Source organism: Melospiza georgiana, chromosome 2 (assembly GCF_028018845.1).
Source record: "Melospiza georgiana isolate bMelGeo1 chromosome 2, bMelGeo1.pri, whole genome shotgun sequence".
NCBI lineage: Eukaryota > Metazoa > Chordata > Aves > Passeriformes > Passerellidae > Melospiza > Melospiza georgiana.
This window is the reverse complement of record NC_080431.1, coordinates 54,321,669-54,338,712: the sequence shown is the minus strand read 5'-3', so window position 1 is coordinate 54,338,712 and position 17,044 is coordinate 54,321,669. Positions and strand designations below refer to the sequence as shown.

General features: G+C 36.3%; 1 protein-coding gene across 3 annotated transcripts in view; it reads right to left on the bottom strand.

Annotated features, from left to right (window-relative positions):
* FNDC3A (fibronectin type III domain containing 3A) overlaps window positions 1–17,044 on the bottom strand; it is a 111,232-nt gene that overhangs the window by 69,266 nt on the left and 24,922 nt on the right. For 2 of the 3 annotated variants that reach the window (XM_058045423.1, XM_058045422.1), the window contains exon 3: window positions 4,916–4,991. In XM_058045423.1, the coding sequence (XP_057901406.1) occupies window positions 4,916–4,991 (76 nt within the window). Of the gene's footprint in view, window positions 1–4,915; window positions 4,992–14,271; window positions 14,472–17,044 lie in introns of those variants that run through there. The other variant, XM_058045424.1, reaches the window with a different exon arrangement.

Here is a 17,044-nt window from a genome sequence, read left to right as displayed (position 1 = left end):
TGCAGAAAACTTGGGGATACTGGTGGATGAAAAACTAGACACAAGCTGGCAATGTGTACTCACAGCCCAGACAGCCAACTGTATCTTGGGCTGCATCAAAGGCAGTGTGTCCAGCAGGATGAGGGAGGGGATTCTCCTCCTACATCGAGTCCTGGGCTCCTCAGCACAAAACAGACATGGACTTGAAGAGGGTCCAGAGGAGAGCCAAAAAAATGGTCAGAAGGTTGGAGCATTTCTCCAGTGAAGACAGGCTGAGTGTTGGGCTTGTTCAGCCTAAAGAAGAGAAAATGCTGGGGATACCTTACTGCAGCCTTTGATTATATAAAGGGGTTTATAAAGTAGATGGAGAAAGACGTTTTATCAGGGTGTATTGTTACAGGTCAAGAGGCAGCACTTTAAACTGAAAGAGAGGAGGCTTAGATTGGATATAAGAAAGAAATTTTCATGAGGGTGGTGAGGCACGGTCAGGGGTTGCTCAGAGAATTGTGGATGCCCCATCCCTGGAAGTGTTCCAGGCCAGACAGGATGGGGCTCTCAGCAACTTGGTCTAGTGGAAGACACCTAGTGGAAGGCGTCCCTCCCCATGGCACAGGAGTTGGAAATAGATGACCACTGAAGGTCTCTTCCAACCCAAAGCATTCTGTGATTCTGTATGAGTTTTATTCTCAAAATTTTCTGGGCAATGGACAGGTTTGGTTTTGCAAAGCTCAAGCTGATCTTAGAATGAACTGAAGTTTGTGTTTCACTACTGTAGTCTCAGAACTGATGTATCTTCTTTTCCTCTTGAATTCCTTGAAAACACTTTTCAGAAGAATCTTATTTCTTATTTCAAAGAGAAAAAATCAGGTTAAGCTTGCTTAACTTTCATTCCAGAGCCTAACCTTAACACCAATACTTCATTTAATTTCAAAGCATGAAGTATTTATGACTCATTCTAATTTACATAAGTCTTCTTATTCTATTATGAAAATAGCAATTTTCCTTTGCAGAGACATATAGAACATGGTCTCTCTTATTGTGTCAAGTAACATTTAATAGCCTTTAGCGGTAACTTGGGACTGTTACAAAATGTCCTCGAGATGAGTCATCTTCATTCATTTATTCTGCAATAGGAAGAATTCATGAATGAGTGATCTGCAGTAATTCACTTCTACAAAGAGAGTCCATTCATACATTTCAAACCTGGTTTTCTGAATCACTGTAATATAACTGATTACTTCATATTAACACAAGAAAATTTTGGCTTAAGGAAAGTTTCCACAGAAGTCCAGTATATGAGAAATTTCTAGTATATGAGAAAATTTTTGTATATTTAAAAGATTTCTAGGATATGAGAAAATTTTCATATATTTAAAAGACCTCTTTTGAAAATAAACATTTTGGTCTAACACATGGTTACTCAGACAGATGTTCCTATCTAGCTAGTAAGGAATGCATGGTATTTTTGTAAAGTTAGAGACTGACAAATGGTTTAAATTGAAGCTGCATCAAGGGGGAGCATGAGTTGTCACTATCAGACAAATCACTAGGCAGGCAAAGAAAATATTTTATAATATCTGAAAAATATGGTCATTGGCACACAGAAGTGCTCAATCAAAGCTGTATTTAAGTCAAAATACAGACAACAGAAACCCAACTATGATCCAAGACTCCTAACTACAGAAATACAAAGTAACCATGCTTCTTATTCTACAGAAATAAAGAATAAAACACATGTTATTTTAATTCATTAAAAGGTCACCAGAATAAAGGGATGGAATTCACTAAAGATCAAGGGTCCCTTAACCATCACTGCTCTCCTGCCATACTTAGGCGATTTCAAACCAGGAATGAATTATTCTTAAGAGTCTTTTCACTCAATATTATTCACTCAATATTCCACTGCCATGGAAGAGGACTACAGTAAGAAGCTGCTTCTCACTTAATGTGGTTCCAAACCAGTCAAAGCTTTACAGACCACCTGTGAGAGCAGACATGTGGGAAGTCAGTACATAGACCCACATGCAAATGCAGCATTTTCTTCAGAAGCGTAGTTCACAGAAAACACATTGCGTGCTTCTCCATTAATTAGTGCTTTAAGTTTTCATTACTTCATTTACGCAAGGACAGCTCTAAACAGCCACTTTATTCCTTTCCTTTCTCCTGAAGAGACGCTAACTCTCATCATTTTTAGGTTGAGAAATTTTACCCTATGTACAGTTTTACCAAAGCAAGGACAGTTCTCTTTAAAAATAGAATAGATGACAAGAGCAGCATGAAGATTGACAATGCATCTGAATGTCTCCAACAGGCAAATATTTGACACAAAAAACCACAATTAACATTATGGTTAGATATATTAACAATCCACATTGACTTCAGCAGATAGCATAGTATCAAGGTGAATTGACCAGTAATAAAGCCCAAGAGAGATTTAGAATTATGCAAGGAAGCATGACTTACCGAATCAAACAAATGTATCTGACTACCTGCACTGTTATCTGGGATCCATAAGCAGCTTGCTACTTCTCAACTTTCACTCTTTCATTTTAGTACTATATTTACATAATTTCAATTTTTTATATCATACATCACTGAAAAAAACTGCATATGTGTTCTTCGCAGAGACTTTTAAGTCAGAGGATTTAGGAGATTTTTAAGTCCGAGCCATCTCCATGCTTGCTTTCTAAATAAAAACATTTTTGTACATTTATCCATAGTATTCTCATTATATATTTCCACATCTATAACTATGATTTCACTTAACAACTGAGTGCATACAGTGAAGAAAAAATCAAGGAACTGATGTGAGCTTGCTTTCTTTCTTACTTTCAAAACAATGCACTAGACTCCTGCAGCTTTAACCCATTTTGCAGACTGATAATCCATTTTGTAGACAAGTCAAGGGCAAACTATGTCTGAGAAGTTGTGGCAGAACAAAAAAGGACCAATACAAAATTACTCTTTATAGTTTACACCATCTAAAATAGTTTGTTTTATACAAATCTCTGCACAGAAAACCAAACAGCAGACACTCCTCATGAGCTGCAATACATATAATGAAAAAGAAACAGCATCAATTACTAAGGGAATTTCTTCTTTAAGGAAGATGGACCAAACAACCCGAAAGGTAGAAAGATCCATTGGCACAGCACTCAAAACCACAGATATGTCTCACAAGTGGCAAGAATTGACCAGAAAAGCAGTATTCAAAAGATCAAGTACAACTCAGGTTCTGTATGAATATTACTGAATTTACAGATATGAAAAATAACTTTATGCCCCCTATTTTACTACCAACTATAATCCACAATTTCATCTTCAGGAAGGGGGAAAGACGAAGAATATCGATGTAACAGGAGGTTTGCAGAAGCTGGGGTACTGATTTGGGATGTAGTTTTCCAGATTGCAGTGCCATTTTTCAGGGAAGTTGTAAAGACTGTACCTCAGCTTACACTTAGTGAGTCCCAGAAACAATCATCTAGTAACTTGCCCATGCTCACTTTCACATATAAAAGATGAAGAAATCCACAGCTGAATCAAATCACAATAGCAAGCTGCCTGCTCCAAAAGCAAGAGGCACCAGGCAGGGATAAAAGCTGCACCATGGAAGGTTAGAACCATATCTGTAAGGATATGATGTTAGTATTTTTGTAGTTCATTAAACAATTCCTGCTTTGACGATAATCGTGCCAGGAAAGTATCAATTCATTCTCCACCAATAAAACCATTTGGTAAATCAAAAATTAAAACCAAACATGTAATACATGCTACTTCTCCCAGTATTTTATGCAATAGAAGCAAAATATATCTTATCTGTTCTTTGACTTGAATTGCAATACAAAAATAATTTTATTTCTGTCAGTACTGTCAAGTAATTATTACATACCAGTTTTCAAGTATAGGCTGTATAGAATGGAGAGCTGCAACACTGATCCACTGGTGGATCAAAGGATGCAAGAATACCATGCAACCAGCCAAAATCTTGAAATATGGTGCTAACAGACATGTAAACTTTAAGAACTGCCAGTATAAACTTAATTACCATCTAAGGCCTTCTTTGAATCAGTTGTTTTGTAGCCAAAGGACCTGCCTATGACACTGGAAAGCAGACCTTTCAGCTCTTTTCAGACTGGAGAGAAGAGGGAAAGGAGCTGGAAAATGTTTGCCTCAAATTCCCAGAACAGTATCTGTTGGAGCTGGGCCATCATCCAGGGAAAAAAAAAAAAAGGTAGGATTCACTGGCCCAGATGATGACAAGGAAAAATGTGAGCCCATAGCTGAATCTGTGGATACTCTCTTACATGACAGTAAAATGGCGTTCTGTGCAGCAGCAATAGCTGATTGCTCATTTCTCACAGTACCTTCTGGATACACTTAACTGGTAGTTCTGGTCATTCAGAATAGAAAACAAACTGACCATTGCATAAAGGGATGCTATGGTTAAATGAAACATTTGTATTTTGAAGCTGCACTTGCTAGAACTCAGAAATAATGCAATTTGGCTCCTAGAGATAATGAGAAACTGGGTGGGATAACTGACAGGGAAACAACATCCACATGATAGCAAAGAATAAAAAAACCTAAACTCAAGCCATATTAACAGTTTAAGCTTTTAATTTGAAGTCTGGGATATAAAGGAGCTTAGTCAAAAGTTGCTACAACAGCCTTTCTGAGCTTGCTTTGCAATCTGAAAATTTTCCTCCCTTTTCTTCCCCACGAAATTTAATTTCATCTAATATAACATAAGAAAAAGTACTTGGTTTATGGTAGTAAAAGCTAAATCCCAATGATCCTTAGCACATAATCGTTTAGGTCTTTAAACAGCTCTTGTATTTAAAATAAATTCTGTCCTTCTTTTACTTTCACCACAAATTGCCTTTTATTAACCCTGACTCAGACTCAGAAAATATGAAAATAAATTTATCAACTTTACCTGTAATGCACTGAAACTGTCCATCTTCTCTTCTTATTGTAAATGCTTCCCCTGGATTAACTTGCACAAGAATAACCTTAAAAATAAAAGAGTGTTTACAACCATTACACAGGAATATGTTACAGAAATTTTGTATGTGCAAAAAAAAAAAAAAATTTTACTGGAAAAAAAAGCAATATTTTTTTCTGGTTAGTAAATACATTATTTTTCACTTCACACTTCTTGCTGTCTTCATCCCACAGAGAAATAGATAAGAGCAAGAACAAGCATAGATATTTTTAAACAAACATTTTTCAAAGAATGAAGGAGAGAATAACAACTAAGTAAAACAGTACCGGTACAAATTTTATTTTCTCAACTGCTTGGTATAATTAAAAAGCTATTTGTACAGCTTAAATTATTTCAACAAATTGTATTAACTTCAACATTAATCAAACCATTACGTAAACTTTCAGAAGGAAACCTAGAATTCCCAGAGCTTGACATCAACCACTTGACAAACAGTTTTCAACACAAGGAAAATAGTGTGTCATGTCCCTCTTCATATGACCCAAGCATATTTGTACATTCATTAATGATAAAAAAATCAGAAGTCATGACAAAGTAAGTGTACCAGATGCCCAGCATGAAACAGTATGTATAATTTTATTTGTGGAAAGCTGGTTATCCCAATTTTGTAAACCCAAGCAATGCAGAAATGATACCAAAGCACACAGCAGCCAAAATAAACAAAGAAAGTTTGTACCAAAGCAGAAGCCTGTCACCATTTTAGATTTCTGTACTTTTATTTGAAACCTGCCCTTCTGTGAGGAAAAGAAGTTTGTTAACATGAAAAACCTAGCTAAAATTATGAACAAAGGAGAAAAAAAAACTTTAAAAAGTAGAAAAGCAGGTGCGCTTTATAATTTCCTTTCTGGACAGAATGTTCTTCAGTCTTGCTTGCACACATCTAAATAGAGCCTATGTCCTCCTCCCTCTACAAATCAGTAGGAAAGAAATCTTTAGAAACACAACTCCTGAGTATTATGGCCAAACATTTACTTTGTTAAATTGCTAAAAGAAAATAAAATCTTTCATGTTTACAAAAACACAACCAACCAACCAACCAAAACTCCCCAGAACCAGAAACTTGAGTGTTACTCATTTTAGGAATACCAGAGAAAAAGTAAAGGATAAGAAAATAGCAGAAATCATATTAATTCCTCCTTTTCTGGTGGAGCAATTTCACAAATTAAAGAAAAGATGGCAAGTTCTAACAGTAACATATTGATGAGATATGACAGACATTCACATTTTCAAGCTTGGGCTGTGTTAGTCAACACTGATTAGCTCAGCTTTGAGCAAGCAATTTAAAAATACTATCTTGTTTCACATGTTTTTTTCTAGAAGCTTTGGCTGTTTGAGAAAAAATAATGAACTGTATCAATATTTACATTTTTATCAATCTATTACATCTTCCAGATCTTCTGAAGTGTGGCTCAATGTAAAATTCAGTTAGCATTCATAATATAATCTAAACAAGATGATTTTAGTAATGAATTTCAAAGAAGACCTAAAGGTCTTCAGAAAATACTGTATTCAGAAAATACTGCCAGAGTTTATTTTGAAGTGTTTGAAGGTAGCATTTTAACAACTGGCTATCATCAGCTTCAGAATGTGATGAAGAAGAGAAATATGAATAGATGAGTTCTTACATTTTCTTTTTTGGACTCCCCAAGCAGGCACAACTTTTTCAAGACATATTTCATTGATATACTCTTCCCTCTGCTACAATTGAAAATTTTAGCTTGACGTTTAGACTGGAATAAAAGTACCTAAAAGCTTCATGGTACATGAGAGTGTCTCTCCATCTGTTATGTGTGGGCTGGATAGCTACATTTGCCCATCTCTTTTGGCTGATTTAGGTGCCCAAACTCCTGGGAGGAGCCATTCTGGCTACAGCTGACATGTCAATCTGTACCATACCCAGCTCAATATTCCTGGTTGCCATCACATGAACTGTGAGAAGCAGAAATGCTTTATGGTGATGCCTGGCCCTTGGTTCCTGCTTTTAAAGTAACAGGGAATGTGGGTTGACTGTATTCCCAGTTGTCCCTATTTACCCTGTGTGAGTGCCAGAGGTTGGTAATCTGGGTAATAATGCTGCTGTAGGAACTTGCTGGCTTTCCTCCCTCAGACCTCTTGCTGCAGGCCATCCAAACCTGAGCTCCAGCTGGCAGAGAGGATTTGAGCATGGGAACACAGACACTGGCCCAACTGCAGCAAGTGGGCCCTGTGCCTCCTGGTCCTGTGTTAAATCAGCTTCTCCTGTGTGAGAGGAGAAAAAAAATCTTTGTTGCTCACTTCACAGCTGCTCTGAGAAGCTAAAGGCTCAGCATGGCAGCCATGGTCCAACAGTGAGACAGGCAGCAGCAACAGGTCAACTGATGGCATCCAGCACCATTCTGACACTCAGGATGCCATCAGATTTTCACACCTCTGATGACATCCAACTGCCAGCCCAAAGGGTGGGAGACTCACCAACTTCATGCAGTTTAATTGGATCTCAGTTCCCAGAAACAGGAAACAGAATGTCTTTTGTCAATGGACAATTAGCTTACTTGATGCCTGATTGTATTTCACCGACTCCCACTTTCAGCCTTGCTTTTATGTAGTGCATTCACATTTTTATTTTACAACTATTACAAGGCAGGATTTGTATCCTGTCAGGTGTGCCAAAAGATATTCTGAATCAAGGTTGAAATTTCAGAAGTTTCAAGAACTGCAGGCATGAACAGTCTTTGTGTTTTGGGGCAGTGTATGACCAAAAGGGGTTTTTGGACCAACCTTATCACAGTTGAACCCCATGGAGTGATCACAGCTTTGAGAAGGGTATTTCTGACACTCTGCACCTCAGCAGACATGATTTGAAGTAAGAAGAATTAAAGTTATGCATGGAGAGAGACTGGTAACTTTCTGGTCAGAAGAGATAGTACAAAAGACTGACAGTCACTCACAGGAATTCCCCCTTATCTAATTGAAGTCTGCAGCACATAATCAAGGATGCAAGAAAATTTATCTAAAGCAAATGTAACATGGATTTTACATAGCATCATGTTCTAGGTAAAAAAAAAAAAAAAAAAAAAAAAAAGATAGAGAAAAATAAATCTATGAGTTGCTTATTTATAGCTCTTTCATCTTGTTTGAGGTGCCCTTGTGCAGGCTTGCACACCCCATCTGCCAACATGTTATTTCATGCACCCTGGCATCAGTACTTCTGAAAACTGAATATTCTGGATCTTGACCTCCTTCCTCTTCTGGGCAAAACATTCAAATTAGCTTGAACTAAGAGAAAAGCTTCGTAAAAATCTGACGGTCCAGCCTTTCTTCCTGTCCCTCAATCTTTTTGTGACAAATTCTGTTGCTTTACTCACAGCACCCAAAGTTCTGCTACCCAAAGGCTGACATGCATTCTACCCTTTGCCTGCTCCTCTAAGGTAACTATGATACTCAGATAAAAAAACCTCATTTGTGATGAGTCAGTCTCAGTGGGAGGCACCTTTAGCATGGGCACTTTTCAAGGGCTATTTCTCTTACTAAATCAACAAAACACTAATTGAGAACTTCACAATCTTAACAAAATAATGTGAACTTAGGATACCGAACCCTTGATACAAATTCTAGAATCATACAGGCACTTTTAAAGCACAACCAACTATAATGGAACCTAATAAAATTTACAAGTGCAATTTCTGAATGCGATCAGAATTTTGACAATGTATTTTTGTCTCAAATCATGTTAAGTCATTGCCATTAAGAAATATGAGTATTAGGTCAACTAGTTCTATGTAATTTCCACTGTGCCTATAAATTGTTTCCTTTAAACAGTTGTTTAATGATGATCCACATGATCTCAATACAGTTCCTGATGAAAAACAATACAAAATCTCTTTCCAGGGATTAGCATACAAGTTGACAATACAAGAGTGCAGATACACACTTACGTTAAAAGCAGTTCTTGCATAAATAAAAAAGTGGCCACTGAATGGCTGAAGTTTGAAATACCTGAAACATCAGTTGTCAAAACTGTTAGTTTTAGAAGTGAAATTTCACACTTTTCAATGGTACTTAATATTTTTCTATATAGGCTACTTTAGAAAATAAACCCAAGCCAAATGAACAACATAGTAAGCTTTGTAGTAGTTTAATTTAATTGCCCAGATTGGCACAGACCTCCTAAAAAAAAAGCCTTCTAACAAAACTAATAGTGCCATGTATTAGAAAGCTCAGTGTGTATTTCCTGAAACTGCTGTTTGAACTCAAGCAGAAGCTGAAGCCAAGCAAGAACATAGGAAATGACCTGATAGTCTGGGTCAGCAGCCCATCTAGCCAAGCACTTTGACTCTAATATACCAACTGAGAAGCTGTTCAAGAAGAGTGTGTGAGCCAGGCCACTTTCTGCAGTCCATCTCTCCTACTGTCCTTATGTTTGCCTAAACTCTTTGACTTTACTTACAATTTGAATTGCCTCCACAACCTCCTAAGGCAGTAAGAAAATTTCAGGAACTTTCTAGACATTTTAAAACCATCTCCTACTAATTACATATTCCCTAGCTTCTCTGCTATGGGATTTGCTGAAAATCAGTTCTGAATAAATTTCATCCAGCTCCTTCAATATTTTTAAAGTCTTGGCATTTCCCATCTCCTTGTACCTAGTCTGCAAACCAAGGAGCTTTAATATTCCTGATCTCTCCTGGGAGAACTGCTACATTGTCTTGACCACATCAGTAATACCTAAAGCCACATTCACATTAGCAAAGTAAGCAGTATTTGGGAACATTCCCAGATGCTGGAACAGTCACCTGCAATAATGAACATGCTATAGTAGTCCTGAGCATAACACAGGTCCATAAAGATCTGAAAACTGTTCCTGAGATCACTCTTACCAGGCAGTTTGCAAAAAAAGATTTACTAAAATTGACTTGCCTCACAACAATCTCAGTCTAGATGAACATTCAGAGCACATTTAAAGTACTAATATGTAAACAATTACAGTCAGTATCCTGAAGAAGCACTACAATATTATGCCTTTTTGAAGGACTACATAAGGGACGCACTCTAGAGCGGTTTTGAAAATCTATTCTTCACCTTAAATCACAATTTGAGCTTGGCAGATGTGGCAAATAGATTTTTAGAATACAATAATTCTCTCCCTAAAGAATTACAAATTGAATATAATTTTGTTGCAACTCAAGTAGTATAATCACATCCTACAGAGATATGTAACACTGACTTGCACATACTACAATTAACAGATATAATTATTTTTAAATTATTATATCTTAATATCTCATATAGGATTTATTACTACAACAGTGTGAGCAGGATAGAAAGTATTTAGATCTTGCATCTAAAGAATCAGTGGAAGTACAAACGTTCAAAGAGAAGAATGATCAATGTTACTTATTTTTATTGAGTAAAACTCTTCACTGTCTGCAAGAGAACATACAGGATGTTTCTGCAGACTGAAGCAGGAAAGGAGTTTAATGTCTTTTTTCAAGTCCTCAGCTTGTTTTAACACAAAAGAAATGAATTTGATAAAAATGGCTGGAGTCATAAAGAAAGACCTGAAAGAATGCAAGTAACAAAAGGTGGAAGAGAAAGCTGTGCGAGGCAGAGCTGCAGCCACCTTGACTCAGCAGGCTGCTCCAAAGAAAGAAAGAACTTAAGGCCAAATGTTAAAACTTACCTCCATAAAGGTCTAGAAGTAATTTTTATCAGCAAGAAGCAGAGGCTGCAGAAGCCAAAATAAGATCCTTCGAGGTATTTCACTCTGCCAATATGGTCATGGCAGTGTCTTTCAAAAGCAAAAAAGCAACAATACAAAACACAGCTGATTTCTATCTTACTAATCTTTGTCACTAGGTATACAGAATACTTTCATAAGCACCCTAAGATTTTGCTCGTGCTGGAAGAATACACGGTTAACTTATTTCTTCACTGGAGCACAGTGAGGGCAGAATGGAATTTAAACTACAGAGTTAGCTAATCTTGTTTTGGATATGTTTGTTTGCACAATAATTAAGGCCCAAAAGCCCATTACCTCCACTGAAATAACAATTAAAACCAACCCTTCATTCTGTAAGATACACACTTCTACAGGCTTCTCTACTTGAACGTCCATCCTCCCTCCTAACAGTAGTAGTGATGTACCAGGAGACTGACAGGTTTCAAAATAATTTCAGCCTGACAGGAAAGAAAGGCAGCATTAGACTTATGGCACCGTCACTAATATGTATTTACATTGCAACATGAAGGAAAAAGCTTCCCTGCTACTTTCAGTGGAAAAAAAAGTGACTAAGTGTAAATAGCCCTGCACAATTAGTAACTGGTCTCTGTCAGGTGGTTAGTAAGAAAGATGGAAACATAAACCTATGGACATTATTGTGAAATACTAATATCAAAATTGGATTAATTCTGAAAAGCATCCTAGATGAGGTGAAAGACTTGCAGAGCAGAAAAACAAAAACAGATTAGGACTAATCCCTAAGCATTAACATCTTCACTGTTTTAAGGCAACATCTTTCCATAGAAGAAACAGTAAATACAATTAGAAGTCCAAACTATTTCTGTCCCCGTGGAAGAAAAAAAAATCTGATAAGTAAATAATAAAATAAATCAAAGAGCTCTAAAAGCTAACTTCAAAAGATCTCACAGCAAGTTTGACACATTTCTCTTTTGCTCACCCTTATATGTGCAAAAGCGGGTCTCAAATAAATTTAAAAGGCTAAAGAGCAAAGTTTCCTCCCCAAATAAATACATGCCATACAGCCAATCAAAAACTAGTGCCTCAAAAATACTTTGTCATTTCTATCAATTACATACATGCAGTGGACCTATAAGGCAAAAGAAATTTTATTTGATAAAAAATCTACATATTCAAAATATTAATAACACTCTAAGTTTATTGTTTAGGTTCTAAAAATTTGAATTTAGTTCAAAGTAAAAAAAAAACCCAAAACCACCAAAACCCAGAAAAATCCACAACAAAATAACTCAACATCCCCAAAAAATTCATTGTGCTTAGAAGTATACTAGGTACTCTTTTACAGAGACACAAAACAAAACAAATCCAGAATTAAGACATGTGTTAACCTTCTCCTTCACACTGCTCTATACAGTTATGAGGATCTTCCTGATTTGGAGAATTTTCTGCAGATCAGATTTGAGTATGATTTATGGAAGAGAGTTTAACTTACCCTTACCAAATAATTATGATTTTAAATATTACACATTTTAGAGCCTATGTTCAAATAATGCCTGTATTTCTGACAGGACAGGACTGACTGAAACAGTTTCTGATTCTTCTAAGCCAGCACAAATATCAAGAGAATCAAGTCAGATACAATAAAACTTTGTTTGCAAATTTGGTATTTACAGCCAAATTTTCAAATCGTTCCTAGCACGTAACAATCTGTCTTGTCAAAATAAATGCTTTTAAAGCATTAAAAGATTCTCTATCAGTAAAAGAAGCTATTAGCTACTGAATGTAAAACATCATTAAAAAAATTAGCTTTCCTAATAATTATAGGTTTATTGCAAAACAGCTAAGTGTTAGCTGAAAAACTGAAACTATAATTTAGAGTTACTGGGATATGGGAGAAAGGTTTTTGTATCTGCAATAAAGGAAAATAAATAATCAAGCTTGCTCTGTCTCCAGAATATCTTGGCTCTCAAACCCATCCTCCGGTACCAAGGACTATCAGCTTCCTGAAGGGGAAAAAAAAAAGGTTACTTTTTAAAATCCTGACTGAGACTAAAGAAACCAAGATACATTAAACATTTGTGTCATGTGTGAAGTTGTGGGATAAGCCCACATGAGAACTGTTCTCTCCATAGGTTAGCACTGTCTACAGCCACAAAGGCAAGAAAACGAAAGGAACCAGACTGAATTTCAGTGTAAAAGTGCATTTTGAATGCCTCTCTCTCCCCAGCCACCCACCACCTCACTCTGAAGGGGGAAGGAACTGAAAGAGTTACTTTGTATCTTCCTCTAAAATAAGTTAGGTATGCTTTGTGAATTTACATATTTTTCCAGAATGAGTGAAAACTGGGACAAATTTTCCAACCAAGCAAAAAGCCTCTGAACATATATACCTAGATGCTAATATATCATAACAAACTAAATATATCATAACAAACAAACAAACAAAGCAATCCTTTAGAAACAAAGCCGATTCCTAGCCTGGCATGCACGTTAAAATACCAAAAAATGTGGGAAGTAAGATGTGAAGGAAAAAGTGGAAGGGGAAGGGAAGCTAGAACATGGTACAATAATTTTAGTCATTATTAATACTATATATATAACATGAAGAAGTAAGAGTATGTTACATTACAAACTGTGGTTAAAGCACAATTAAATGTAACTACATAGCAAGAGACTGCTCCTGTACACCAAGGAAGATTACAAGTTGGAGCAAAATAATATTACTAAAAAGCAGAGTTCTGTTTTTCCCTCATTCTGGAGTGGCTTGGGAGAATGTGTGTGTTTTTTGGGGTTATGGGGAGTTTTGGGGTTTTTTTCTACAAACAAACTTCCTAAAAAGCAAGGAGGTAAGTGTTCCAAAATGTTTGCTTGGACATTAAAAACCATAATTTAAAGATAATAGAAACACAAACCATTTCTATACTAGCAGAAACAATACTATTTTGTGAGATGTTTTACTAGGGAATAAAAGAGTGTTTCAGGCTTGGGTTTGGTCCTTTTTTTTGTTTTGTTTTGTTTATTATTAATCTTAAAACATCTATATTTAGCATTATATGGTTATAGACGCTGAGTCAGTAGCAAAAGATTGTCAGCAATCACAAATAATGGAAAGACTTCACAAAAATCGTATTTCTAAATGCACTGCTAAAACAAATCAACAGGAAAAAAAAAAGACAGCAAGCAGTGGTTTGTCTAAAAATACTGCAACTGAAATTAGCTCAGCAGTACTCATGAGAAGATTTTTACTCAAAAGGACAAAGGTAGATTAATTCTTGAATATTTTTCAAATTTAGGAAAACATCGTAGCTATACTCTTCGTCATTCTGACTTCAAAAAATTTTAAAACACTGAACCTGTTAAGAGGGTGGTACAGCCAAGCTCTTTCTAAGATGTACACTGTATCTTTAACAATCTGCCTGCAACAAGATTATAAAAGGGTGTATTTCTAGAAAAGACACAACTTCCAGGCAGAGCCACATTTATGCTCTGTCATTAGGGCACGTATTCAGAACAATTACATTTTTCTCCACTAATAGTTGCAATCAAGATGTTAATTAGTGACATGCTTTATCTCATAACCCATTTCAAAAGCCTTAGCACTTTGACTTACTGTTGCTCGCATCCTTTTATTTCTCTCATTCAACTGGTGCTACCACAGTGACAAAGGATGAAGGAAGATTCAACAGGCACCACTCCGGCTGCTCCAATCTGTTCCATTCACTCAGGACTGAGCTAATCTTCGGGGATGTGTGGAACACTGCCCCCCCTCCTGTCAACAGGGCACCTAAACCTGAACGCCACGCAGCAGGATCTCCCTTCACCTTCCTCTAGAGCTGTGCATCCGCCAAGCGTGTGGAGGCAGGATGTGAAAGGTAGGATCAATTAACAATATAGTCAGCAATACCTACCTCAAGCCTTCCTTCCTATCAAATTAGCCAACGTACAGTGAGCTTCCTGCTGTACATGAATGTATCATGTCACCATAGCAACTAAATCAACAAATAGCTGCTGCAGCATCTGCTTCTGGATCATCTAACGTCAGTCAACAGAAGGTTCGGGTTTAAGAGAACAAAGCTTCCAAATATATGCTGTTTTATAACTGCATTTTTAATTTAGCCTCCTGATTCCCAGATAGGCTATACTAACTCAGGATGAACCAACTTCTGACTTTATAATCTGTGGTACAGTTTATGACTTCATTTCTCAAGTAAGCCAGAAAGAAGAGAGGAAAAAAATACTTTGTAAAAGAATAAAAAGAAATAGCAAAGAAATAATCAACTGGATTCTAATGCACTCCCCCAAACACTGTGCTACTTTATACCATGCATTTACTAAGAGACATGAAAAGAAAGAAGTATGTTTCTGAAGTTTGCTGTATAATTTACATAGGTCTGCCCTAAATAATACTATAGACAGAAATACCTTTTATTAAATATTAATATTAAAGACATTTCAGATAGCTGACAAATATGGTTTCCCTCTATTAGTCTCCACTTCAGAGCTAAACTGAAAACATCCAGTATTGTTTTCTGGAAACCTCACATCTGTGGTTTTTAATCCCAACAACAGCAGGGGACCACTGGCACACCCTCACCTGAAGAGAGACAGTTACACAGAGAAAAACACACATCTCTCTGTTCTTGTGAGAAATTACTTCAAATACCACTTGTGAACCATTGGTTTAAGTCCTAACCCATAGGCAGACAAGATATCGAAAACTGCTTTGAAATCATCATGGTATTCAGAATGCAACAACATGAGATTACAGATTAAATGTCATCTAAGGTATAAAAAATGCTAACATTACTAACATCTAATGTCTTCAAATGTAATAAGTAAGTGTACAAAGACACAGACATCTTTATGTAAAAAGACTCAAAGCCATAGCCTATTTAAAATAAAGTAACTTTCCTTTCTTTTAACTTCAAGTCCTATTCCTAACATTTGATCAGCATGAAATTATTTACCAAGTAAAAGCTTTCCAGGCAAAAAGTACCAGTCATTCATATCCAGTACCATTTTATTATTAAAACCACATACTTTTAGTTTTCAAAGCAGATGTTTTTCCACCCATCTTTTGTTACAATGAAAATCTTTACATCTAGGTTGGCTCCACAGAGTGTGGTCCAGTGAGCAAGGAAAACTAGATGCAGACTCAAGGTATTAACAACACTGCTGTGGCTCCCACACCAACTTACTGTATTTGTGCCTTTGTCACCTCACCTATGCCACAATTCTCATTTGTAGGGCTTGTCCAACAGTATTTATAAGTTCCTACATGCTACTAGGTAAAAAAATACTGCAAGACTTGAGTGGTTTTATTCATTAGTAGCACAGAAATTGCCAGATGGAATCACATCTGTGGTCGAGCTAAGGTGATGTCAGTTAAAAATACAGCACAAGTTGTTTTTCCATTGACTGTATGTTCAAAATCTGCTGCTTATATCATAACAAGGCTAATGAGGCTATGAACTACTCTTTTCCATAATCAAGCCCACTATCACTTAAAAAACATATTAAATGAAAAAATGCAAAAGATGTAACAGGCCTTACAGAGAGTATATGATTATTAAATAGGAACTTCTGACATCAGTAATAAAAGCTAAATTAAAACAGTACCTTAAATTGCTTTAAATTGCCAAAGGCTTATGAATTTCATGAAGTGTTACTTCCAAGTACTTCTTTCTTGAAGTCATCTTTCAAAAGATCTTTCTGCCTCCCATCTTCTTTTAAACTTAATAAAAGCTTCCTCTCTCCACATGTACAGTGGCTACTAACCAATACAGAATTTTGAAAAATTTAGATTAAGCTTTGTACCACACCAATTCATAGAAGACTCAGCACACAACATCTCCATGTTATCTGTTAGGAAATATTAGAATTTATTTTTAATTTAAATGATCTTCTGGTTTTAGGATCAATGACAGACAAAAATAGGCTTCCCATCATTGTTTACAGAAGTGCCCTATAGACTTTGATCTTTGTCCAAGTAACATGAAGCAACACTCTTAAACACCGAAGTTGTAAATCTATTTTCCACTGTATTTTTTTGAGCAAATTCCATTTTACAGGTTTCCTATGACTAGACAATTCTCTACCCTAGCATCTGCTATTACTGACTATAAGGATCTAACTGCTCTAGATATGGAGTTCAAAACTTTCTTCATGAAGAAGAGTAAAGATATGGGCAGTAAAGGGCATCAACAAATCTCAGATTTCAGGATAAGGGAGGAAAGCCATACAGAATTGTTACATAATATGTTGCAATAGCAATTTACGTGCTTGGGATTTTGAAAAAAAGCAAATACAATCCAAAGAATTTCAGCTTACACAGACAGTAGCTGTATATTTGGGAAAAAAGGGAGTGAAAGAAGCCATCTTTC